At 52.3% G+C, this 26739-nt stretch overlaps 1 protein-coding gene across 2 annotated transcripts in view; it reads left to right on the top strand.

Moving 5' to 3' along the window:
• The window catches only part of dnai4 (dynein axonemal intermediate chain 4), a 401481-nt gene that overhangs the window by 243875 nt on the left and 130867 nt on the right, over positions 1–26739 (top strand). For both annotated transcript variants that reach the window (XM_072511088.1, XM_072511087.1), the window contains exon 12: positions 12337–12494. In XM_072511088.1, the coding sequence (XP_072367189.1) occupies positions 12337–12494 (158 nt within the window). The remainder of the gene's footprint in view (positions 1–12336; positions 12495–26739) is intronic.

Below are 26739 nucleotides of genomic sequence, written 5' to 3' on the forward strand. Positions count from 1 at the left end.
GAGGCAATGGCAGCAGCCGTCAGCGCGTGTAGTGTAACCAGAAAACCGCCGCCCAGTGCCGCAAGATCAACGACCTCCAGCGGGCCTCAGGAATGAGTTGGCATCGGCCCCCTGGTACCCATGGCCTGCCATCCCTGGGCGCCTCCTCCCGATGATCCTGCACCTGGTACCATCCCCCTTTCCATGTCGCCCTCCTCACCCACCATGAACACATAAGTGTTCGGATCACAATGTCTTTCCCCACAGGAGGAGTAGGCACACAATCTGCAGGAAAGGGTCAAGATGCGTGGCAGGTTTCCGGACCTCAGGGTCCTAACCTCCTACGAGGAACAAACCCTAGAGGGCGTGGGTTGCCAAGCACAGATCGGCCAGTGAGGCCAAGCTTGGCCTGCGCTCCATAGGTGAGGATCCACCAAGAAGATCTGTCACATGTGAATTGTTCATGCCAGCATGTTGATCCTTCCCTCTCACTGACCACATGTCCATTCTCCCACAGTATCTCCAGCTGGCGGTGCCAGCCGATCCGGGGTGCCCCCCCACCCCGCTTCACGAGAGTATACCTTGGAGGAGAACTCCGAGGATACCATTATCGAGGTGTCACAGATGTCATTCCCACCCCCCACCAGCACAGAGCTACACACCTCAGTGAGCGAAAGTAGTGGGCTTCTGGGGCACGATCTGGTGAGCACCACACGTTTGTAGATGCACATCAGGTGGAAGCAGGAACACCCAGGGGAGACAGCTGTCAGAGGTTTGCTGGATTCCAGGACCCAGCTGAGTCCCAGTCAGATGCTGAGCCTCTGGACCAGGCTACACTGGAGCTGATGGCAGTTGATAGGGTGCGGCCGTGAGATTCAGAGGGGGTGTCAGGGACATGCCAGCCGGTCCATAGCCAATTGGAGGAGACCCAGAAGCTAAGGACACACTGCTGGCAATGTGTGGCACCGTGGTCAACACTGCTAGGGTGGCGACCGCATCAGCAGCATGAGTGGTGGTGTCAAGGCGTGGCTCAGTCAGTGACAGCCATGGCTGAGCGTCTCAACAGCATATCCGAGTTGCTCGGGGACATGACACTGATGCAGGTGTACCTTGCCGAGGCGTTGCGGAGCATGTACCAGACACTGGGAATGTGTCCCAGTCTGAGGTGGACCTTGGAGGGGCGCTGCGGGGCATGTCTCAGTTTCAGATTGGCTTTTCTGAGGTGCTCCAGAGCATGTTCAGGTCACTGAGAAACTTGTCCCAAACGTAGCTGGACATTGGCTGCAGAGCGTAGCCCGGTCAGAGGCGCCGAGAGCATCATCATCATGGTACAGACAGTGGGAAACCGCCAGGGCTGGCAGGGCCAGATGCCGCAGATATATCCATGAGCTCAATCCAGCTGTCCCTTCATCCTGAGGTGACCTCCAGGGCCCTATGGACACCAATCACGAAGAGGGAGCGCTGGAGGCCGACCTGGAGCCCCCCTACTGGGAGATGAGGCGATCACCAGCTCTCCTGGGTTCACCCCCCAACCGACAACAGCGCAACTCGGGGTCAGTGTGGGAACTGGGTGGCACGGCAAAACATGTACCACTGTCTTTTTGGCAGGTGCCCTCCAGAGGATGCCCGCCAGGAGCATCGAAGGTCACAGGGTGCCATAAGCAGTAGGCTGCCTACAGCTCTGATGTGTATCCTGGGGACACACCTAGACAGAGGGCTAAGCACATTGAGGATCATTGCAAGGGAACCGGGGAGGAGGGGGAGGGGGCAGCACCATCAGAATCTAGGGGCAGTTGGGGTCACTATTGTACTTGTACACCATTAAAACATGTTACACCCGAGACATGTGAAGCCTCCATCATGTTATTCCGCAGACAGCCTGCCCTCCCCTTCCCCAGTTGCCGTCCGCCCCCCCCAGGCCCAAGCCCCCCGGGCTCCCTGCTACTCACCCAGCACCTCATGTGGTGGTCGCACACAAGTTGAAAGTTCAGAGAGTGGAACCCCTTCCTGTTAATGAAGGACACTCCCAGACTGCTGGGTGCATGCCATCTATTACCCCTTACATCTTGAGCATCCCAGCGATGGCGGAGAATCCTGCTGCCTGGGCATCTTGTGGGCTTGGTCTAGGTCAATGTTTATATCGTCAGCTGCCCGGGCAAACAGGGCATCTGTGACTTCACAGACGTACTTGTGGACAGGAGGTTGGGAAATGCTACACAAGCCCCAGCTCGAGCCCTGGAATGATCCCAAGACGTATGGCTTTGGTGACCTTGATGGCCATCGCAAGGGGGTGTCCTCCCCCTCCAAGTGGTGCCAGGTCCACAAGGACATGGCATAGGTACACACTGTATTCTTGTTAAGGCAGACCTCCTGTGAGACATGCTGTCTGACGTCAGTTCGAAAGACCAGCGATGCCTGCACACTTTGGGCCGCTGCCTACCTCCCGCTCTAGGTCCGTCCCTAGCTTGATGGACTATTGGATCCTAAGGATGTGGGGTGGTGCCCTGCACCAGGGATGCCGCCTCCGGTCTCTGTCAATGCTGCTGCTGGCGCTTTCTCCGGCATCTGGCCTCTTGACCTGCCAGCAGCGCCATGAAGACAGCTTCTGTGGGGTCCATAATATCACCCGTAATGTGATATCTGTGAGGAATTGGAGAGGTTGAGAGACTGACAATCAGTCATGACTTCCACCCCGAACCTGCAGGTCCCAGGCCATCCCCACCTTCACATCCCCTGCCATCCCTCATGGTGTCATCCAACATGCCCTGCAGCAGGGGCTCCTGAGCAATGGACCCCCGACCCTGTACCCCAGACACCCGCTGGAACCATTATCTGGAACGGATGTTCGGGAGACCAGAGGAAAGTACTGGAGGAGAGGAGAGGTGGCAACCCGATATAATTGCGCATGTTGACATGTCGGGATACCTTTGTGGACTACTGGTGATTGTTGATGACTATCAGCTGCTCCGGGTGTGGGAGCAGTGCAGATTGCCGATAGCATTTTTGTTTCCTTTTTGTACTGTTGTTGGTTTCTGTTTGACTGGTGGGAAATTGTATGCTTGTTATTATTGATTATTGTTTCATGCCTAGCGGCTGTCTGCTCGCCAATTGCAGCCCCTCCCGCTTCTGTGGCCCGGGATTGGCGAGCTTGCCCATGCAGGTCAAGGGGAGTGGTTTCTCTCTCTCTTCCGCCTTAGACCATAAGACCATAAGACATAGGAGCGGAAGTAAGGCCATTCGGCCCATCGAGTCCACTCCGCCATTCAATCATGGCTGATTTCAACTCCATTTACCCGCTCTCTCTCCATAGCCCTTAATTCCTCGAGAAGTCAAGAATTTATCAACTTCTGTCTTAAAGACACTCAACGTCCCGGCCTCCACCGCCCTCTGTGGCAATGAATTCCACAGACCCACCACTCTCTGGCTGAAGAAATTTCTCCTCATCTCTGTTCTAAAGTGACTCCCTTTTATTGTAAGGCTGTGCCCCCGGGTCCTAGTCTCCCCTGCTAATGGAAACAACTTCCCTACATCCACCCTATCTAAGCCATTCATTATCTTGTAAGTTTCAATTAGATCTCCCCTCAACCTCCTAAACTCCAATGAATATAATCCCAGGATCCTCAGACGTTCATCGTATGTTAGGCCTACCATTCCTGGGATCATCCGTGTGAATCTCCGCTGGACCCGCTCCAGTGCCAGTATGTCCTTCCTGAGGTGTGGGGCCCAAAATTGCTCACAGTATTCTAAATGGGGCCTAACTAATGCTTTATAAAGCTTCAGAAGTACATCCCTGCTTTTATATTCCAAGCCTCTTGAGATGAATGACAACATTGCATTTGCTTTCTTAATTACGGACTCAATCTGCAAGTTTACCTTTAGAGAATCCTGGACTAGGACTCCCAAGCCCCTTTGCACTTCAGCATTATGAATTTTGTCACCGTTTAGAAAATAGTCCATGCCTCTATTCTTTTTTCCAAAGTGCAAGACCTTGCTCTGTGCCACCATTGGGCACCTTCTGTGGCGCTGTTCCACACATGATCTGTTGTGGGTATGTCCCCAGCGCTGAGGCCCAGCTCTTGGGTGTTAGAATGTTGGCTGCTGCTTCTTTGGCAGTGATGCCTCCGGGGTTCAGGCAAAGTGCCCAGACATCACAGTCTGATTATAATACTATGCAATAACAACTGCCTGTGTCATGGCATTTGCACCCACGGTAATCCACTTGGGTATATGTTTGTTTAATAACAATTCCCGAATACAGAAAAAAACGAAGCAGAAAACAGAGCAAACAGCAATACTCTGAATTACCCACTGTACACCCAATAAGAGTTGGGCCAGTCAAGGACAGTAGCGGGAAGTTGTGCTAGGAGTCCGAGGAGATAGGTGAGGTGCTAAATGAATATTTTTTGTCAGTTTTCACACAGGAAAAAGACAATGTTGTCGAGGAGAATACTGAGATTCAGGCTACTAGACTAGAAGGGCTTGAGGTTCATAAGGAGGAGGTGTTAGCAATTCTGGAAAGTGTGAAAATAGATAAGTCACCTGGGCTGGATGGGATTTATCCTAGGATTCTCTGGGAAGCTAGGGAGGAAATTGCTGAGCCTTTGGCTTTGATCTTTAAGTCATCTTTGTCTACAGGAATAGTGCCAGAAGACTGGAGGATAGCAAATGTTGTCCCCATGTTCAAGAAGGGGAGTAGAGACAACCCCGGTAACTATAGACTAGTGAGCCTTCCTTCTGTTGTGGGCAAAATCTTGGAAAGGTTTATAAGAGATAGGATGTATAATCATCTGGAAAGGAATAATTTGATTAGAGATAGTCAACACGGTTTTGTGAAGGGTAGGTCGTGCCTCACAAACATTATTGAGTTCTTTGAGAAGGTGACCAAACAGGTGAATGAGGGTAAAGCAGTTGATGTGGTGTATATGGATTTTAGTAAAGCGTTTGATAAGGTTCCCCATGGTAGGCTACTGCAGAAAATACGGGGGCATGGGATTCAGGGTGATTTAGCAGTTTGGATCAGAAATTGGCTAGCTGGAAGAAGACAAAGGGTGGTGGTTGATGGGAAATGTTCAGACTGGAGCCAAGTTACTAGTGGTGTACACCAAGCATCTGTTTTGGGGCCACTGCTGTAGTCATTTTTATAAATTACCTGGAGGAGGGCTTAGAAGGATGGGTGAGTAAATTTGCAGATGACACTAAAGTCGGTGGAGTTGTGGACAGTGCAGAAGGATGTTACAAGTTACAGAGGGACATAGATGAGCTGCAGAGCTGGGCTGAGAGGTGGCAAATGGAGTTTAATGCAGAAAAATGTGAGGTGATTTATTTTGGAAGGAATAACAGGAAGACAGAGTACTGGGCTAATGGTAAGATTCTTGGCAGTGTGGATGAGCAGAGAGATCTCGGTGTCCATGTACATAGATCCCTGAAAGTTGCAACCCAGGTTGAGAGGGTTGTTAAGAAGGCGTACAGTGTGTTAGCTTTTATTGGTAGAGGCATTGAGTTTCGGAGCCACGAGGTCATGTTGCAGCTGTACAAAACTCTGGTGCGGCCGCATTTGGAGTATTGCGTGCAATTCTGGTCGCCGCATTATAGGAAGGATGTGGAAGCATTGGAAATGGGTGCAGAGGAGATTTACCAGAATGTTGCCTGGTATGGAGGGAAGATCTTATGAGGAAAGGCTGAGGGACTTGAGGCTGCTTTCGTTAGAGAGAAGAAGGTTAAGAGGTGACTTAATTGAGGCATACAAGATGATCAAAGGATTGGATAGGGTGGACAGTGAGAGCCTTTTTCCTCGGATGGTGATGTCTAGCATGAGGGGACATACCTTTAAATTGAGGGGAGATAGATATAAGACAGATGTCAGAGGTAGGTTCTTTACTCAGAGAGTAGTAGGGTGTGGAATGCCCTGCCTGCAACAGTAGTGGACTCGCCAACACTAAGGGCATTCAAATGGTCATTGGATAGACATATGGACGATAACGGAATAGTGTAGATGGGCTTTAGGGTGGTTTCACAGGTCGGCGCAACATCGAGGGCTGAAGGGCCTGTACTGCGTTGTAATGTTCTATGTTCTATTTTCTAATATACAATCAACAAGATGTTGAGCATCCAAGCCAGCGTATGCCCACCCCTACTCAGCAGCAACCCCACATCAGTGGAAAGTTCCCAACATGTATATAGGAAAGCATGCATGTAGAAAACAGTGCGTGCATGTCGGTGAGAATATGCGCGTGTGAAGGAGTATATGTGCAAATGTCTGCATGTGCAGGCCTGTAAGAGTGTGCATGTGTGCGAATGAGGAGCACAGTCCAGCGGAAAAGGACACCAACACGGGGCATGGCAGAAGAGGGAGAGAAAACACCCATCCCCCCCCGAGAGGGGACACAGTTCAGTCCAAGAACAGGCCCATCGTACAAAAGTCAAAGGAAAATACATGGCAAACGGAAACCTCAAAACGGGCAACAGTACAATGACAATAACAACTGTGCACCATAAACAAATGCAGTAAACAAGCAATAAGAAAACAAAGCCGCCAGCACCCGAACCAGCGCGCACTTGCACTCCCCCCCACCCCCTCTGGCCCCAGCTGCAGCTCCACAGAAGATGCCCAATGGTGGCACAGAGCAAGGCGGAAGAGAGAGAGAGAAACCATTCCCCTTGACCTGCATGGGCAAGCTCGCCAATCCCAGGCCACAGAAGCGGGAGGGGCTGCAACTGGCGAGCAGACAGCCGCTAGGCATGAAACAATAATCAACAATAACAAGAATACAATTCCCCGACAGTCAAACAAAAACCAACAACAGTACAAAAGGGAAAAAACAATGCCATCAGCAATCTGCACTGCTCCCACACCCGGAGCAGCAGATAGCTATCAACAATCACTAGTAGTCCACAAAGGCATATGCCTTTGTGTCATATGCATATGTCAACATGCGCAGTTATATCGTGCCACCACCTCTCCTCTCCGCCAGTACTTGCATCTGGTCTCCCGACAGGCCCACAGGAACACAGAGGGCATAAACAAGTGACAGAGTTCCAGCCATAAGTCAATAAACAGTCAAAAGTCGATAAAAACATATTCCAGTGAAGATATCAATGAATTGCAAGAGCAAACTCTCCTCCATCTTTAGCACAGTAGTAGGGCAGCCAAAATCTTCCCTCACTCCAGGTCAAAAAAAGCAGAAGGGCAGCTCTGAAAGCCATACTAACACAAAGCATACTAGAGGAGTGAGAAAGCACCTCTTCCCCTTCTTCAGACTTGTGGTAGGTTTGTTTCCAGCTTTCCTTTGCCACATTCCAGGCTTCGGAGGCAGAAAAGGCAGGAGCAACAAAACACTAGGTCTTCAAGCAGTTCAGCAGCCAAACGCAAGGAGCACAGAGCACACACACGTAATAATGATCTTTATTGTCACAAGTCAGCTTACATTAACACTGCAATGACATTAACACTGCAATGAAGTTACTGTGAAAAGCCTGGTGCCTGCTCAGGTACAACGAGGGAGAATTCAGAATGTCCAAATTACCGAACGGCACATCTTTCAGGACTTGTGGGAGGAAATTCCGGAGCACCCGGAGGAAACCCACGCAGACACGGGGAGAACATGCAGACTCCGCATAGACAGTAATCCAAACTGAAAATCGAACCTGGGACATTGGCTAACCACTGTGCTACCACACCGCCACTTGGTACATGTCACAATCTACAAGACAATGGCACCCTGTTCTATACGCAGGCACCCATGCAGCACAAAACATCAGTACAAAACCATAACAGCGTAATTACACAAAAAACAAATACACATTAAACAGGAACTAAACAACAGTGCAAAGAATGTACCGGCATCTGAATCAACCTGCCACTCCCTCCACCTTCTGCAACTCCCAGCAGCAGAGCAGCCGGAATGTCACACTGACGCAGAGTTTGGCGGAAGAGAGAGAGAGCACCCCATTCTGGACTCCCGCCACAGACAAATATGGCTGCGGCTGACAAACACAGGCCTCCAAACATGAAACAGGGAATAACATAGCAAATATGCTAGCATCTGAGCCAACTCCCACTCTTGCCCCTACCTTCAGATCCCAGCTGCAGGACATGGCAGAAGAACGAGTGAACACTCCTTTCCGCCAAGACCGCCAACAAAATGGGGCTAGGTTAACAAACACACGGTCTCCAGACATCAAACAGTAAACAGTCAATAGTGTAACAAAGCTACCCGAATCTGAACCAACTCATCCTCTCTCTCCCCTCCCTGCAGTTCCCAACCGCAAGGCATGGCGGAAGAACGATTGAACACCCCTTTCCGGATCGAAGACCACCAAGAAAAGAGGATGTGGCTAATAAACACAAAGCACAAAGGGGCCGCCCTGATAGGGGCACTGTCCAAACTAAAACAAAGATCAACGGCAGCTTAAAAAACTCAAATCAAATGTGGTCAAAAGGGTCTATAAAGCACCCCAGACGCTGCGGTGCCCACCGAGCATGGAAGGCCATAATAGTGCCAGTGGACACTGCATGCTCCCTCTCCAGGGACACCCAGCTGCGAATGAAGCCATGGACGTGGGGCAACACAGCCACTTGGGAGCTGTGAAATGCTCACATTACTAGAATTTTCAATTCCTTTTGTAAGGGCCACGAAGAATCCAGCACGAGTTTTAAGGATACAAAGTAATAACATTTATTTACTATAACATATATACATAACAGTAGCAGTAACTTCCCTTGCTACATACTCCTTCCTGCTGGTTCCTGAACTGGCCAGCTTTATTTATATGAGGAGTTTACTAGTGGTTTCTCCGCCCCCCTCATTGGGGAAGCTCATACTCCCACAGGATTGTGGGATAGTCATTAGTCCACAGCCAATGGTAAGTAGGCAGGTTATAACAATTCCCCATTAGCAACAGCCTTCAGCGGCCATTGTCATGGTCAGAGTGACCTTCACCATATTACCGCGGACAGGGCTTTGTCATGCGGGTGTTCTGTGGGACAGACATGCAGCAGCTGGAGCTTCTCCCGTTATGGATATACGCAATCCCGGGTGGCTGGACCACCCCCCCCAGCCCTGGGGTGGGGTTACGGGGATAGGGTGGACATGTGGGCTTAAGTAGGGTCCTCTTTCCAGGGGCTGGTGCAGACTGAATGGTCCGAATAGCCTCATTCTGCACTGTAAATTCTATGATTCTACTAAACGGCACCCACGTGACCGCTCGCTGGGGAGGCGGTTAGTTTACAGGAGGCCGTTTGATAGGGAGTCCTTCCTGTTATTGGTATGGAGATTGGACTTAATTGGTGATTATTGATATCTCACCATGCTGCATTGGGATCCGAATCTCGCCAATGGGAGCAGGCCAGTTAGATTCAAAACCAATCGGCACCCAGTGTGCCCGATTTCGGGCTCACCCACGATCCAACCAGCTCGCTCATTTTCGCACCCGGCACAACGAGGCAGGTAGATCGTGCCCCTTATTTATATTCCTGACTAATTTACTCTTATTTTAATGATATATGGTAAATACCAATGGTAAAACTACTGCTCAGGAGCCTATAAACTCTTCCTACCAGCATTTTCTAAGCCATGTAAATCCTAATCTCCACACTTGAGGGGGGGTTAATGGGTTTTTGGGGTGCAAGAGGAAGTTTGTGATATTGTTTAGGGATTGACAGATACTGATTTTACAAAGGGTGGATGGCATGCCTTGTAGGAATAGCGTGCAGCCATGCACAACTGAAAACAAGGTACTTCAGGTGGTACTTAAAGTGCCAATTGACCAGGATGTTCAAACTTTGCACAAAGTGCATGAAGCCATAGGGTATCAGAGCCATGACAGGTATATCAGGGTAGCAGCCAGGTAAGAGGTCAGATCAGTGCTAAAGTCAGCAGCTACTGGGTGAGGCAACATGCCGTCACACCAAACTGGAGATACGTGGCCATAACATATTCCAGCAGGAACGTGGTTAAAGTGCCAGACCTTTGGGCCGAAACTCCGGTGAGCCATCTGGCTCATTAATTAGGTACATTGAAAAAAGGCTCAGTGGGAATGGGTGAGAAATTGGAAGAAGCATCTGGGAGAGTGGCCCTTGAGACCCGGAGTTCCTACCTGCCATTGGCATTGTCCATTGAGAAGCAGGCCCTTCAGCAAAGAGCACCTGAAAGGAAGGTGGCTGAAATCCCAGGGATCTCTAAGTTTGCAACTTTAAAGCCAGCTGCAGAGGCAGCCTCAGGGCAGTTAAGTGGGGCAATGCTGGAAATAGAACCACAAGCAGGCTCTTGCAGCACAGTCAGAGATGAGCTCCTTCCAGGTGCCAAAGTGGCAGTGTTGCCAGAGACTGCTCCAATCCTGAGAGGCTGTCACAGCTCTTTGTGCCACAATGGTAGCTGACCTGAGTTCTGTTGGCAATGCCAGTGCGGTGATGGCTCTTAATTTATACGCCTCTAGTATATTCCAAGAGTCCACTTGATATATTTGTAGAAGTTTGCGATCAGCATTATATTAAGGTGGTGATTGATGCTGACTTCAGGAGGGCCAGCAAATAAATCTATTATCACTATTATCCAGGCAAGTCAGTCTGGGAAAGACATTCCCCAAGGTGAAAATTGTGATACACTTCAGCCATTTTGTAAAATAAGCCTATCACATTAGATTATCTGCAGCAAAACATGCATATATATATGTTTAGATTTAGTGAGACAAATCCAAGTTTAATATAAGATTAAATTAATTTTCCAGGCTCACAGTGAGAAATGTCCTTTGGTGATGCTTTATTGAATTGTACTTTGATTCATGTCTGCACATGTTGACAAAACTGATTTCCAAATTAAATGTTTGATTTAATATTTTCAGATAATTGCTTCAAAGCTTAAAATTACAGTTTATAATTTGAGAATTTGCATCATTTACAATTTCTATGAATCCTGCTGATGTTAAATGCGAGGGTAACCCAAAACCCAGAAGGATAACATGGAACAGCAGTTCTTAATGGTGTATATTTTCAATTTGACATACTGTGAGAAAAGAAATGCAAACCAGGGAGGAATAGTCCAGTTTTTTTGTGATCGATTAATAAAGAATATTTATTAAGTTAAAAGAAAAACACACATCCAGAAGACTATAATAAACCACACTGATGGCTACACACAAAGTATCACTTGAAGTTACCCCTTTGTCCCCAACGGCCTATGTTTCCTGAACTCTGAGACATCTCGTGTACCCAAACAACATCCAATATTGTATAACACTATGAGCTAAATCCAGCAGATAATTACCATGCACTGGTTATTTGTTCACATTTAGGAAAACCATCTTCCCTTTCAGTGAAGGCATAATCTTCTTGGTTTGAGTTTTTGATTTTAACTGGCAGCCCTTTTAGCAATAATTTGCTTTCGGGGAGACTGTTCTCTGTAGCTGGGCGTGATTGTGATGGTAGCTGCCGGTACTGTGTTCCTTTCTCCAGTTATTGTGTTATGGATATATCATTCTTTTCCTTTGATGTTACCTACTCAGTGGACCCAGCTTTTTAATATACAAGTGCCAATTCCATTATCTCTCCACTTTGAAGTCACCTCTTCCTATCTACACACCATTGCTTTCCCCTAGTCACATCGATAAACACTTGCTTTTCTTTTAAGACTAGGGAGGTTATGCTGCAATTGTATAAGGTGTTAGTGAGGCCACACCTGGAGTATTGTGTTCAGTTTTGGCCTCCTTACCTGAGAAAGGACGTACTGGTGCTGGAGGGTGTGCAGAGGAGATTCACTAGGTTAATCCCAGATCTGAAGGGGTTGGATTACGAGGAGAGGTTGAGTAGACTGGGACTGTACTCGTTGGAATTTAGAAGGATGAGGGGGGAATCTTATAGAAACATATAAAATTATGAAGGGAATAGATAGGATAGATGCAGGCAGGTTGTTTCCACTGGCGGGTGAAAGCAGAACTAGGGGGTATAGCCTCAAAATAAGGGGAAGTAGATTTAGGACTGAGTTTAGGAGGGACCTCTTCACCCAAAGGGTTGTGAATCTATGGAATTCCTTGCCCAGTGAAGCAGTTGAGGCTCCTTCATTAAATGTTTCTAAGATAAAGATAGATAGTTTTTTGAAGAATAAAAGGATTAAGGGTTATGGTGTTCGGGCTGGAAAGTGGAGCTGAGTCCACAAAAGATCAGCCATGATCTCATTGAAGGACGGAGCAGGCTCGAGGGGCCAGATGGCCTACTCCTGCTCCTAGTTCTTATGTTCTTATGTTCTCCCAAGTATGCTAGTTTGCATATCAAATCCCCTTTGAGACAGCTTCCCTTATCAATTCCCCTTTTTATTTTATACCAATTTAACTTTTAACCTTAATTTGCCCCAATTCTTCAAACAGTAATGATGTAAATAAACATATTGGCCCAGTCTGGCAGCTGAAGTGGACTGAACAAGACAGAAACTCCAAAGAGAATGAAAAGGAGGGGACCTTGATCTCCATAGCTGCGGATGGCAGGATTGCCAAATGGACTCTTGCAAAAGGACTGGAATCATCAGGTACATCTAGCATTAAACTCTATTGTCAGTGGTGGCTAGAGCAGTTAACAGCTGTTTATTTGCCACATGTAAGCTACCAAAAAAGTACATCTGAATGACAGCCAGTTATAATAATAATAATCTTTATTAGTGTCACAAGTATGCTTGCATTAACACTACAATGAAGTTACTGTGAAAATCCCCTAGTTGCCGCAATACGGTACCTGTTCGGGTACACAGAGGGAGAATTTAAAATATTCAATTCACGTAACAGCACGTCTTTCGGGACTTGTGGAAGGAAACGAGCACCTGGTGGAAACCCACGCAGACACGGGGAAAACGTGCAGTCAGTGACCCAAGCTGGAATCAAACACCGGTCCCTGGCGCTGTGAAGCAACAGTGCTAACGACTGTGCTACCATGCTGCCCTTTACTTTCAGATAAAATCTATATGTTATACAGTTTATTACAACATACTACATGTTATGGGCATGATGCAGATAATCATATTTCAATGATCCATTAGTGGGTTTCCTCCGGATGCTCCGGTTTCCTCCCACAGTCCAAAAATGTGCAGGTTAGGTGGATTGGGCATGCTAATTTGCTCTTAGTGTCCAAATGGTTGGGTGGTGTTACTGGGTTATGAGGATTTGGTGGAGGTGTGGCTTGGGTAGGGTGCTCTTTCCAAGGGCCGATGCAGACTCAATGGGCCGAATGGCCTCCTTCTGCACCATAAATTGTACGGTTCAAAATATGGGTGGCTTAGTTGAAGCTGCGTTCTCCCAGCACCCAGGAGTCATCGGCGAGGCCTCACCCTGGAGTCTCCCACTCCAGGGGTCTCGGAGGCCCCCAGTTGTCAGGGACGGGGCAAGGCAGTACCTTGGCACTGCCAGGATGCCAAGGGCTCAGACAGGGTTCCTGGGTGCCAGGTTTGCATTTCCAAGGGTCGGGGCTTGAGGGGGGCCTTGCCCATGAAAGGGGGGGGGGGTGAATGGGGTGTGTAAAGGGTGGGTGAAGGGGGAATGCGAAGAGGCTTCGTAAAAGTTGGAGTGAAGGGGGAGCTCTCAGCGACCCCATAATGAGGTGTGCTCACTTGGGAGCAGGAATAATGCCCCTGTCTGCAGGGGGTGACATTTTCCTTGGGTGGGAGTTGTGGGGACCCTCAAGTTCACTTTGGGTTCGAGGCACCCTGATCTCTGAGGAGCTGGTCTCACCAGCGAGTTCAGCTATCCACTGATGAAATCATTTCTAACGGCGTGATCCTCTGGCCTCATTCCGCACTTGCTCAAGTGAAACGAGACAGATGAATAGCAGGAGAGGCCGAAAATGAGAACTGTGCGAGGCTCCAGCTTGTTATGCAACCGGCCCCCTCCTGTTGGTGAAATCGGGATAGAGTGGCGAGAAACCAATTATCACCACTTAAGCCCTATTTCCATACAATTAACGGGAGCCACCCCATATCCAGTGTCCTCCCATCATTCATCGGCCTCCCGAGCAAGTGGTCATGCTGGTGCCAATTAGTACTCCTTTCGAAAAACATTAACCTGGCAGAAAGGTTTATTTGGGGACCGAGGAGGTGAGTAGCCATATTTGCTCACAAGCCTGGAGGTGATGGGCTTGCCACTCCAGTGCTTGGTGGGGGAGGTGGGGAACCCTCGGCAGTGGTTGACCGCCATTGGAGGGTGGGGGGAGGCGCTGTGGGGCAACCAGGGATCAACTTCACGCAGCACCACCATATCAACCCTTGGATCATGTGTACCCATTTCAGGGGCAACCCTTGTCCCTGTCCGTTTGCCCCATTGATCACCCATAACCCCCACCAACTGCTGAGGCCTCTGGCCATGCGGTTGAGGGCTATTGCTAATGGGGAATTGGCAGTCATGGTTCAGTGAGCACTTCACATAACCCAAGTAGATTCCCATGGATGGGCGTGTCATGTAACACGTGGGAGTCATTGCCTAGCATCCTAATCAGATTCGCGATGCCCGAAGTTAACAGGAATGGGTGATGCGCAATCAATTACTCTCGAGACAAGGTGAGGCATAACTAATGGGCTTTAATCTGGTAGAATTGTTCCCCAGCAGCTCCGATGCAGAAGTGAAGGCTGCTAGGATGGCATTGGTTCTTATACTGTGCCTCTCAGGGCGGAGCTATGTACATCAGCCAATGGTAGACTCCTGGGTCTAACCAATGGTCATCCACCTCTCAGGTACCGCAATACCTGGTATTACCACATTCACCCCCTGTTAAAAAAGAACCCGGCGGTGTGATGGCCAGCGTTAATGGTCGCCTTTCGAATGGTATGACCAGGTATGGACGTGCCGTGATGTCGAGGGTAATAGAAAAATGTTCATGGTGCAGAAATCAGTCGATCGGGTGGCCTGGTCGTCCTTCTAGAGCGTCTGGGCTTCGGCGGTGATTCTGAAGGGGGTCCCGGTGGTTGCGACTCCAGGAACGTGGTGTCACTCTCCCAGGCAGCTTTGTCACCCCTAGGCGGCGCTGTTGTGGCGAAAAGTGGGCAGGGGGAAAGGCGCCTGCAGGGGGTGTCGGTGTTTGTTCGGACCTAGGCAGGGGCGGCGGGAATACTGACCCTCCAGTTAGGTGCTGTGGGGAGGGTGCACGCATTTATCCTTATTGTATGTCAGATTAAGGATTTTCGCGGTCTGGAGAAATTTGCGGAGGTTGGTGTTGTTGTCCTGCTGGTCATGGCCGCAGATGGTGACGTTATCCAGATACGGGAACGTTGCGTGTAAGCCGTACCGGTCCACCATTCGGTCCATCTCTCGTTGGAAGACCGAGACCCCGTTCGGGACACCGAAGGGAACCCTTAAAAAGTGATAGAGTCGCCCGTCTGCTTCAAAGGCAGTGTACTGGCGGTCACCAGTACGGAGGGGTAGCTGGTGGTAGGCAGACTTGAGATCCACCGTGGAGAAGACCTTGTACTGCGCAATCCTGTTCACCAGGTCGGCTATACGGGGGAGAGGGTACGCATCCAGTTGCGTAAACCTGTTGATGGTCTGGCTGTAGTCAATGACCATCCTATGTTTTTCCCTGGTCTTTACCACCACTACTTGAGCTCTCCAGGGACTGTTGCTCGCTTTGATGACCCCTTCCCTCAGCAGCCTCTGGACCTCCGACCTGATAAAGGTCCGGTCCTGGGCACTGTACCGTCTGCTCCTGGTGGCGACGGGTTTACAATCCGGGGTGAGGTTCACAAACAGGGAAGGCGGGTCTACCTTAAGGGTCGCGAGGCCACAGACAGTAAGGGGAGGTATAGGGCCGCCAAATTTAAAGGTCAGGCTTTGCAGATGGCATTGGAAATCCAGCCCAAGGAGGGTGGCTGCGCAGAGGTGCGGCAGGACGTACAGGTGGAAATTGTGGAATTCCCTGCCTTGGACATGGAGGTTCGCTAGGCAGAACGCCTTTATCTCCACCGCGTGTGACCCGGAGGCCAGGGAGATCCTTTGATTTACGGGATGGGTGACAAGAGAACAGCGCCTTACCGTGTCGGGGTGAACAAAGCTTTCCGTGCTCCCAGAGTCGATCAGGCACGACGTCACGTGGCTGTTGATGGAGATCGTCGTTGTAGCTTTCGCAAGCGTCCGGGGCCGACTCTGGTCCAGAGTCACCAAGGCCAGTTGCAGTGACGGAGAGTTCTGGTCGGGCAGCATGTAGTCGGCTGTGCTGGGTGCCTGGGGCCCCATCCAAGATGGTGTCACCCATGGGTCACACATGGAGTCCGGGGATGAAGAAGATGGCTGCGGTGAGGGACAAAATGGCGGCGCCCAGCCGTCCAGCGTGGTGTCCGGGGGGCAAAATGGCCACGCCCGCAGGTTGCACGTGGCCTGCGGATAGGGGGGTGGCGGTGAGCGCTGGGTGGTCGGGACCTGAAAGGGGGGTTGCCGATAGTCACTGCAGACCGTGGCCATGGCGTGGGCCTGGCAGACCCCCACATAGTGGCCCTTCTTGCCGCACCCTTTGCAGGTGGCGGTGCGGGCCGGGCAGCGCGGGTGGGGATGATTCGCCTGCCCGCAGAAGAAACAGCGTTGTCCGGCGGCGCTAGTGGGCCATATTGCCGCGCAGGCTTGCGGGGTCAGGGGAAAAGTCTGATGGGCTGCCGCTACGGGGTGCCACGCAGCCCAGGGGGCTGCCGCGCGTTCGGGAGCAAAGGACAGCGCGTTTTTATAGGCAATGTCCATGGACCCCGCCAGGGCCCGTGCCTCAGTAAGTCCCAGAGTGTCCATTTCTAGGAGCCTTCGGCGGATATCGGGGGAGGTCATACCTGCCACAAAAGCATTCCTGATCAAAAGTTCCGTGTGCTCGTTCGCCGAAACTGGTGGGCAGCCACAGTTTCGGCCCCGCACCAGCAACGCCCGGTAGAAGTCTTCCAACGTTTCCTCGGGGCTTTGCCTCCTAGTCGCCAGCAGGTGATGAGTGTAGACCTGGTTCACAGGGCGGATATAATTTCCTTCTAGTAGCTCGATTGCGGCAGCATAATTCTCCGCCTCCTCAATAAGAGGGTAGATCCCAGGGCTGACCCGTGAGCGTAGAAGGTGCATCTTTTGTCCTTCCGTGGGGGTGCCGGCGGCCGTGTCGCGGTCCACTTAAAGAACACCAGCCAATGTTTGAAGATAGCAGCAGAGTCGTCTGCGTGGGGGCTGAGCTGAAGGCACTCCGGTTTGATACGGAGATCCATCCTTTCAACTGAAGTTGTAGCATATTAAATTGATGCGCAATCAATTACTCTTGAGACAAGATGAGGCATAACTAATAGGCTTTAATCTGCTAGAACTGTTCCCCAGCAACTTCAATACAGAAAGTGAAGGCTGCTGGGACGGCATTAGTTCTTACACTCCACCTCTCAGGGCGGAGCTATGTACATCAGCCAATGGTAGACTCCTGGGTCTAACCAATGGTCATCCACCTCTCAGGTACCGCAATACCTGGTATTACCACAATATGTTCCACTCCCTCAACATACAGCTTTGTGCAACCACCAGATGAAGACTATGCACATGTGTGCTCCCTTCCCGGGGAGTGTGCACAACAGCTACATCCTGGAGCAGACAGTCAGCCCCAGCGCTTCGAGAAACACCCACGGATGGGCGGCTGGTTCTTGGGGATAAGGGGTGCCCGCTGAGGATCTGGATAATGACGCCAGTATGGAGGCCAGAGACCGAAGTGGAGACCCGATACAACGAGGTCCATATGGCCATCCAGCTGTGATTGCGCGGTGCATCGGATTCCTCAAGATGCGGATACGATGCCTCGACCGCTCTGGTGGTTGTAGCGCACAAAGACTCCGTGAGACGAATAGAGTGAAGTCGATGAGGCCTTATTAAGCGTGTCTGTTCCCCCGCAGCTCAATAGCAGAATGGCCTGCGGGGGAGGACTCCGGCTTCTTATACTCCGCCTTCAGGGCGGAGCTAGAGGTCAACGGCCAACCAGGACCCGGGATCTGTCAGCCAATGACATTAGGGCTTCCAGTCCCACATGACCCCCAATACATACTACCACATTCACCCCTTGTCAAAAATGAACCCGGCGGGGTGATGCTTCGTATGGTGGTAAGGGTTTACAGGGCTGGTCCTGGGAGGGAAAAAAAACATTCACATGGCAATACAGTATTGTACAATTTTGTCCTGTTTCGACTATTTACAGAGAGTATAGGGAGAAAAGCAAAATGTTCTTGTGAAAAGTCCATATTTTGATTTAGATCGACGCCACGAGTCGGTCGGGCTGTCTGGTCGTCCGTGTCGATCGCCTCGGCCCCAGTGGTGGTGGTGGTGCTTGTACCGGTGTTGTCGTCTCCGGGAGCCTTACGGTTTCAGCTTGGGCTTTATTCTTGGTCGGGCCTGAGGGGAGGGGAACCGATCCTCCTGGGAAGGGGGCGGTCGCGGGGTGCGGCGGTGGCAGGAAGGGGGGGGGTTGGGTGAATGGTGTCGGGGGGGTGTGTGTGTTGCCGGCGGGCGCCAGATCCCGCAGGGAGACCGTGTCCTGTCGGCCGTCGGGGTACTCCACGTAAGCGTACTGCGGGTTCGCGTGGAGGAGGTGAACCCTTTCGACCAACGGGTCCGCCTTATGTGCCCGCACATGCTTTCGGAGCAAGATGGGTCCTGGGGCCGCCAGCCAGGTCGGCAGCGACGTTCCAGAGGAGGACCTCCTAGGGAAGACAAGGAGACGCTCATGAGGCGTTTGATTAGTGCTCGTACATAATAACGACCGGATGGAGTGGAGAGCGTCCGGGAGGACCTCCTGCCACCGTGAAACTGGGAGGTCCCTGGACCGTAGGGCCAGTAGGACGGCCTTCCAGACCGTGCCGTTCTCCCTCTCTACTTGCCCGTTCCCCCGGGGGTTGTAGCTGGTCGTCCTGCTTGAGGCTATGCCCTTACTGAGCAGGAACTGGCGCGGCTCGTCACTCATGAAAGAGGACCCCCTGTCGCTGTGGACGTATGCGGGGTAACCGAACAGTGTGAAGATGCTGTTCAGGGCTTTAATGACTGTGGCCGCGGTCATGTCAGAGCAGGGAATGGCAAAAGGGAAGCGGGAGTATTCGTCCACCACATTAAGAAAATATGCGTTGCGGTCGGTGGAGGGGAGGGGCCCTTTGAAATCGAGACTAAGGCGTTCAAAGGGGCGGGAAGCCTTAATCAGGTGCGCACCATCCGGCCTGAAAAAATGCGGTTTGCATTCCGCGCAGATGTGGCAGTCCCTTGTGACTGTACGGACCTCCTCTAAAGAGTATGGGAGATTGCGGGACTTGATGAAGTGGAAAAACCGAGTGACCCCCGGGTGGCAGAGGTCCTCGTGGAGGGTTTGGAGGCGGTTAATTTGTGCGTTGGCACATGTGCCGCGGGATAGGGCATCGGACGGCTCGTTCAGCTTTCCGGGACGATACAAAATCTCGTAGTTGAAGGTGGAGAGCTCGATCCTCCACCTTAAGATCTTGTCGTTTTTGATTTTGCCCCGCAGTGCATTATCGAACATGAAGGCTACCGACCGTTGGTCAGTGAGGAGAGTGAATCTCCTGCCGGCCAGGTAATGCCTCCAATGTCGCACAGCTTCCACTATGGCTTCGGCTTCCTTTTCCACTGAGGAGTGGCGGATTTCTGAGGCGTGGAGGGTCCGGGAGAAAAAAGCCACGGGTCTGCCCGCTTGGTTAAGGGTGGCCGCTAGAGCTACGTCGGAGGCGTCGTTCTCGACCTGGAAGGGGAGGGACTCATCGATGGCGCGCATCGTGGCCTTTGCGATATCCGCTTTGATGCGGCTGAAGGCCTGGCAAGCCTCTGTCGACAGAGGGAAGGTCGTGGTCTGTATTAGGGGGCGGGCCTTGTCTGCGTACTGGGCGACCCACTGGGCGTAGTATGAAAAGAACCCCAGGCAGCGTTTCAGGGCTTTTGGGCATTGTGGGAGGGGGAATTCCATGAGGGCGCGCATACGTTCGGGGTCGGGGCCTATTACCCATTGCGCACTACGTAGCCCAGAATGGCTAGCCGATTGGTGCTAAAAACGCACTTGTCCTCGTTGTACGTGATGTTCAAGGCTTTGGCGGTCTGGAGGAATTTTTGGAGGTTGGCGTCGTGGTCCTGCTGGTCGTGGCCGCAGATGGTTACATTGTCGAGATACGGGAACGTGGCCCGCAACCCATGTTGATCAACCATTCGGTCCATCTCCCGTTGGAAGACCGAGACCCCGTTTGTGACGCCAAAAGGGACCCTTAGGAAATGGTATAATCGCCCGTCTGCCTCGAACGCTGTGTACGTGCGGTCACTTGGGCGGATGGGGAGCTGATGGTAGGCGGACTTGAGGTCCACGGTGGAGAAGACTTTATATTGGGCAATCCGATTGACCATGTCGGATATGCGGGGGAGAGGGTACGCGTCTAGTTATGTGTACCTGTTGATGGTCTGGCTATGGTCTATGACCATCCTTTGTTTCTCCCCTGTCTTCACTACTACCACCTGCGCTCTCCAGGGACTATTGCTGGCCTGGATTATGCCCTCCTTTAGTAGCCGCTGGACTTCGGACCGAATGAAGGTCCGGTCCTGGGCGCTGTACCGTCTGCTCCTAGTGGCGACGGGTTTGCAATCCGGGGTGAGGTTCGCAAACAAGGACGGGGGTTGCACCTTGAGGGTTGCGAGGCCGCAGATAGTGAGTGGGGGTATTGGGCCGCCGAATTTGAACGTAAGGCTCTGTAGATTGCATTGGAAATCTAATCCCAGTAAGGTGGGGGCACAGAGTTGGGGAAGGACGTTTAGTTTGTAGTTTTTGAACTCCCTCCCCTGCACCGTTAGGGTAACTATGCAGAATCCTTGGATCTGTACGGAGTGGGATCCTGCAGCTAGGGAAATCTTTTGTGCGCTGGGATAGGTGGTCAAGGAACAGCGTCTTACCGTGTCGGGGTGGATAAAGCTCTCCGTGCTCCCGGAGTCGACTAGGCATGGTGTCTCGTGGCCGTTTATTAGCACCGTTGTCGTCGTCGTCTGGAGTGTCCGGGGCCGAGCTTGATCGAGCGTAATTGAAGCGAGACGTGGTTGTAGTAGTGGAGTGGGGTCCGTTGTTGCCGTCCAAGATGGCGTCGGGGATGGACAAAATGGCCGCCCCCATACATCGCACGTGGCTGGGGGGTCACAGGATGGCGGCGGGGGTGGACAAAATGGCTGCCCCCACGTGTCGTACAGGTCTGGGGCGGTCCAAGATGGCGGCGCCCTTCCTCCCCTCGTGGTGGCCGGGACCCAAAATGGCGGCGTCTGCGGGTCGCTCATGGGGCGCTGGGGGGGCTGGGGAGCGCTAGGACCACGCGGAGCTCCCTCACCGGGGACAGCGGTGGTCGGGACCCAAGTTGGTGGCGCCGGCGGGTCAGACGTGGGGCGCGGGGTGGGGGTTAGGGGGGCGTTAGGGACGCGCAAAACTCCCTCTTCTCCGTGGAGAGTGGTGGCCGGGACCCAGAGCGGCTGCGCCTGCGGGTCGTACATGGCGTGCTGGGGGGGTTGGGGCGCGTAAACGGCTTGCAGGGCTCCCTGTTCTCCCGGGACAGCGGCGACCTCGCGGGACCGGCACACAACCGCGTAATGGCCCTTTTTCCCGCAGCTCTTGCAGATAGCTGCGCGGGCCGGGCAGCGCTGTCAGGGGTGTTTCGCTTGGCCGCAGAAATAACAGCGGGCGCCCCCGGTGCGACTTGGCGTTTGGACCGCGCAAGCCTGTGGGGTGTCCGGCGGGGGGTGGGTTTGTTGCGACGGGTACGTACGGAGCCCAATGGGCTGCCGCGCGGTCGGGGCCGTAGGCGCGGGTATTACGCGCGGCCACATCTAGGGAGGCTGCTAGGGCCCGTGCCTCTGAGAGTCCTAGCGACTCTCTTTCTAGAAGTCTTTGTCGGATTTGGGAGGAATTCATACCTGCCACAAAAGCATCGCGCATTAACATGTCCGTGTGTTCATTTGCGTTCACCGAAGGGCAGCTGCAGGCTCGTCCCAAAATCAGCAGCGCGGCGTAGAATTCGTCCATCGATTCTCCGGGACCTTGCCGTCTCGTCACGAGCTGGTAGCGAGCGTAGATTTGGTTAACTGGGCGGACATAGAGACTTTTCAGTGCTGCGAACGCCGTCTGGAAATCCTCCGAGTCTTCGATGAGGGAGAAGATCTCCGTGCTCACCCTCGAGTGCAGGACCTGTAGTTTTTAGTCTTCTGTGACCCGGCCGGTGGTCGTTCTGAGGTAGGCCTCGAAGCAAGTCTTCCAGTGCTTGAAGGCTGCTGCCGCGTTCACTGTGTGGGGGCTGATCCTCAGGCATTCCGGAATGATCCTGAGCTCCATAGTCCTTTTTAGGCACGCTTAATAAATTGTAGCGCACAAAGACTCCGTGAGACGAATAGAGTGAAGTCGATGAGGCTTTATTAAGCGTGTCTGTTCCCCCGCAGCTCAATAGCAGAATGGCCTGCGGGGGAGGACTCCGGCTTCTTATACTCCGCCTTCAGGGCGGAGCTAGAGGTCAACGGCCAACCAGGACCCGGGATCTGTCAGCCAATGACATTAGGGCTTCCAGTCCCACATGACCCCCAATACATACTACCACAGTGGTGCACTCCAGTACACACTCTGGAGGGTCGCCCGCTGTGTGGTGGTCTGCTCTGCCCGCCACAACTTCTCACAGAGGCGGGACGATGAGCTGGTGGTTGGTGATGAGGAACATGAGGCCACCTCTGAGGAGGAGGAGGCGAGAATGATGAGGCCGTGCCAGACCAGTAAGGGCTGGAGAATAAGCCCAGGGAAAAAAGAGAGGACCAGCCAGAGGCTGCAGGACAGATGGCAGTGGCGAGGTTCTGGCAAGCCCGGACGGTCAGGGAGGCCCTCCTACTCACCCGATTCACTTAGGACGTGGCCTGGTCCGTTATTCCCATTTCCCACCATTCCAGGGTATGTGTCACATCGCTCCAGGGTGCTGGGACTGTGTCGGACACTGTCAGCGGGTGACTGTCGAGGGCACGGGGGGTGAGGATAACCCACAGACAGCTGAGCGCCAGTGTTCCTCAATCTATGCCATAATCTGACCCCTGCCTGCCTGTTAAGTGCTCGTTCACAACCATCACCTGCAACAATGTGCCCGATGAGGGGATGCCTCGAGAGATGGGCCAAGTTTTCGGAAAGTGACAGAGGCATCATACTGGTTGTGCACAAGGGTATACTGGAACATCCAATGGCGGACATGACGTGAGTGGTCGCCCATTTGGCAGCTCCTTCTTGAGGCAGTTTTTTTAGGTCCTTTTCCCCAATTGCCGGGTGGATGTTTTGGAGGAAAAGAGGTGGTGGAGGAAAGCTAGACTCTACTAATGTGGTCGGTGGATTGATCCGTGGACCAGAAGTGGGTCTAGAAGAAAGGAGCTGCAGGAGCTAGAAACTCTTCGCGCGACACAGGGAAGATGGCGGAGGATAAAGCGTCAGCCCTACCAGTCCAATGGTCGAAGGAGCAGTTGATTGACTTTCTTAACAAAACGTTCAGCCAACAGAGGAGGGAGGCGCTGGAGGACCTTGCAAAGGTGGGAGACCTGCTGAAAGCAGGGATCAACTGTGTGGAGCTGAGGCTGGAGACCCAGAGCCAGAAGATCCATAATATGGAGGAGGCGGTGGCGTAGCACGAGGAGCAGCTTTCTTCATTGGCGGCTGAAGTTGGGATGCTGACAAAGAGAAGATCTTGCGGTGGGCCAAGCAGATGAGGAGATGAGTATTTGGGGAAGAAACGAGCTTCAGGTATATCAGGACCTGGGCGCAGAACTGGCAAAGAGGAGAGCTGGATTCAGCCAGGTCAAGACGGCCCTCTTTAAGAAGGGGGTGAAGTTCGGGATGCTGTACCTGGCCCCACTTTGGGGATCCACAACGGCCGCAAATACTACTTTGGAGCACCGGGGGAGGCAATGGAGTTCTTGAGAGACAATGAACTGGCAGGAGAGGGAGGACATTGAACTTTGGAGGGAATGTGAGGTGGTGTTGGATCTCCCTGCCCCTCTTTTGTTATATTATGCTGGGTTCTTTTGGTTTGGGTGATGGCCAGGGGAGAACTTCTCTTCTCTTAGTGGCTGTTTAGTGTTTTCATGGAGTTCTTTGGTGGGAGGCAGGAGGGTGATGGAGGGTGAGTTTACCTTTTTTTCTTTTTTCTTTACAGTGGCATTGTTGTTTGCACCATGGTGGAGTGCAAGCAGCGGGGAGGGGAATCAGTGGGGGGGTAAGGTGTTCGGTGCCATGGGCGGAGGCTGCCAGGCTCGCTGGCTGAGCTAGTTTATGGGAGTGCAGTGTGGGGCAATCCCAGTGGGGGTGATCGACTCGGGGTACTTGATGGTTAGAGTTTTAGAGGGGGATGGGATTATTATTTTGTTCAGTGGAGGGGCGGGGGACTGCTGACGAGGGTGGGGCAGTTGAAGTGCAATAAGGAGGGAGTTGGTGACGGTGGACATCCAAGGGCAGGCCTGCTGGACTGCGGAACGCGAGACAGGGATTGCGCTTCACTAACTAAGCTTAGTTAAACTTAACGTAACTAAGCTGCGCTCGTGGCCGAACTCCACCCCAGCGACCTCCCTTTACTCCAGGCCATCAACTATGTCCAGGGCCCTCTGCTTTGCCATGGTTAGGGGCCGCAGGTCCGGCGGTCCCCCTCCTGTCTTCTATTGCTCTTGCCGGTTGTGGGCAGCCTTCTCCTTGGGGGGGGTGGGGGGGGGATCAAAAATAATAGGCCGTCCAACGCATGCAGCACAGGAGATGGGTAACTGGTGGCCTCAGTGGCCAGTGCACCTTGCTATGGTGGCCAGTATGGGTGCTGGCCTGTGGTGTAGTGTGGGGTTCGGCCACCCTCTGGCCTCACACCGACCTCACCTCCATTTTCACTCCCACACCACACCAGGGGCTCAGTGCTGCCTATTCACCATGGCACTGCTGGCCGCTTCTGACGGTGTTGCTCACGGTGTTCGCGGCCTCTGACACCTGCACCCAGGCACGGCGAATGGCAGCCTCCTTCCCGGGCCGGGGACAGGGTCATCCGTCTCTTTAGCATGCAGGAGGGTCTCAAGCTCTCTGTCCATGAAATGTGGGGCTGTGTGTCTTGCTGCCATCTTGTTGGCTGCGAAGGTGTGTGTAGGTGTGCAATGTGTATGTGCGGCTGCCTCTTGAGTGTCAATCACGAAACTGGCGAATCCCGCACCGTTTCTCATTGGAATCGATTGTGTTCCACATGGCGCCGGTGCTAGCCCCTTAATGATAGCTGCATCGGTCCCGGTGCAGCACTGGTGTTGCTGTTGTGGAAGTCCATGAATTCTGCATCAGCGCCAACACTTAGGGCGTGTTTCTCCGATTGTCGACGCCGGAATCGGGTTCGGCCATTGGCCGGAGAATCAATTTTTACGCCGAAATCAGTGGAGGAGCGATGGAGGTTCCAAGGGGGCACTGTCTGGCAGGCCAGGTCCACACGTGGCCGGCGCCATGTTGTGCGGCGCGTCTGCCGCAGGTCGCTAGCTTGCGCATGCGTTGCCACGGACCCACCCAAAGAACAAACAAAGAACAAAGAAATGTACAGCACAGGAACAGGCCCTTCGGCCCTCCAAGCCCGTGCCGACCATACTGCCCGACTAAACTACAATCTTCTACACTTCCTGGGTCCGTATCCTTCTATTCCCATCCTATTCATATATTTGTCAAGATGCCCCTTAAATGTCCCTATCGTCCCTGCCTCCACTACCTCCTCCGGTAGTGAGTTCCAGGCACCCACTACCCTCTGCGTAAAAAACTTGCCTCGTACATCTACTCTAAACTTTGCCCCTCTCACCTTAAACCTATGCCCCCTAGTAATTGACCCCTCTACCCTGGGGAAAAGCCTCTGACTATCCACTCTGTCTATGCCCCTCATAATTTTGTATACCTCTATCAGGTCGCCCCTCAACCTCCTTCGTTCCAGTGAGAACAAACCGAGTTTATTCAATCGCTCCTCATAGCTTATGCCCTCCATACCAGGCAACATTCTGGTAAATCTCTTCTGCACCCTCTCTAAAGCCTCCACATCCTTCTGGTAGTGTGGCGACCAGAATTGAACACTATACTCCAAGTGTGGCCTAACTAAGGTTCTATACAGCTGCAACATGACTTGCCAATTCTTATACTCAATGCCCCGGCCAATGAAGGCAAGCATGCCGTATGCCTTCTTGACTACCTTCTCCACCTGTGTAGCCCCTTTCAGTGATCTGTGGACCTGTACTCCTAGATCTCTTTGACTTTCAATACTCTTGAGGGTTCTACCATTCACTGTATATTCCCTACCTGCATTAGCCCTTCCAAAATGCATTACCTCACATTTGTCCAGGTTAAACTCCATCTGCCATCTCTCCGCCCAAGTCTCCAGACAATCTAAATCCTGCTGTATCCTCAGACAGTCCTCATCGCGATCCGCAATTCCACCAACCTTTGTGTCGTCTGCAAACTTACTAATCAGACCAGTTACATTTTCCTCCAAATCATTTATATATACTACAAAGAGCAAAGGTCCCAGCACTGATCCCTGTGGAACACCACTGGTCACAGCCCTCCAATTAGAAAAGCATCCCTCCATTGCTACCCTCTGCCTTCTATGGCCTAGCCAGTTCTGTATCCACCTTGCCAGTTCACCCCTGATCCCGTGTGACTTCACCTTTTGTACTAGTCTACCATGAGGGACCTTGTCAAAGGCCTTACTGAAGTCCATATAGACAACATCTACTGCCCTACCTGCATCAATCATCTTAGTGACCTCCTCGAAA

The sequence above is a fragment of the Scyliorhinus torazame genome, chromosome 7, assembly GCF_047496885.1.
Source record: "Scyliorhinus torazame isolate Kashiwa2021f chromosome 7, sScyTor2.1, whole genome shotgun sequence".
In the NCBI taxonomy this organism is placed as follows: Eukaryota; Metazoa; Chordata; class Chondrichthyes; order Carcharhiniformes; family Scyliorhinidae; genus Scyliorhinus; species Scyliorhinus torazame.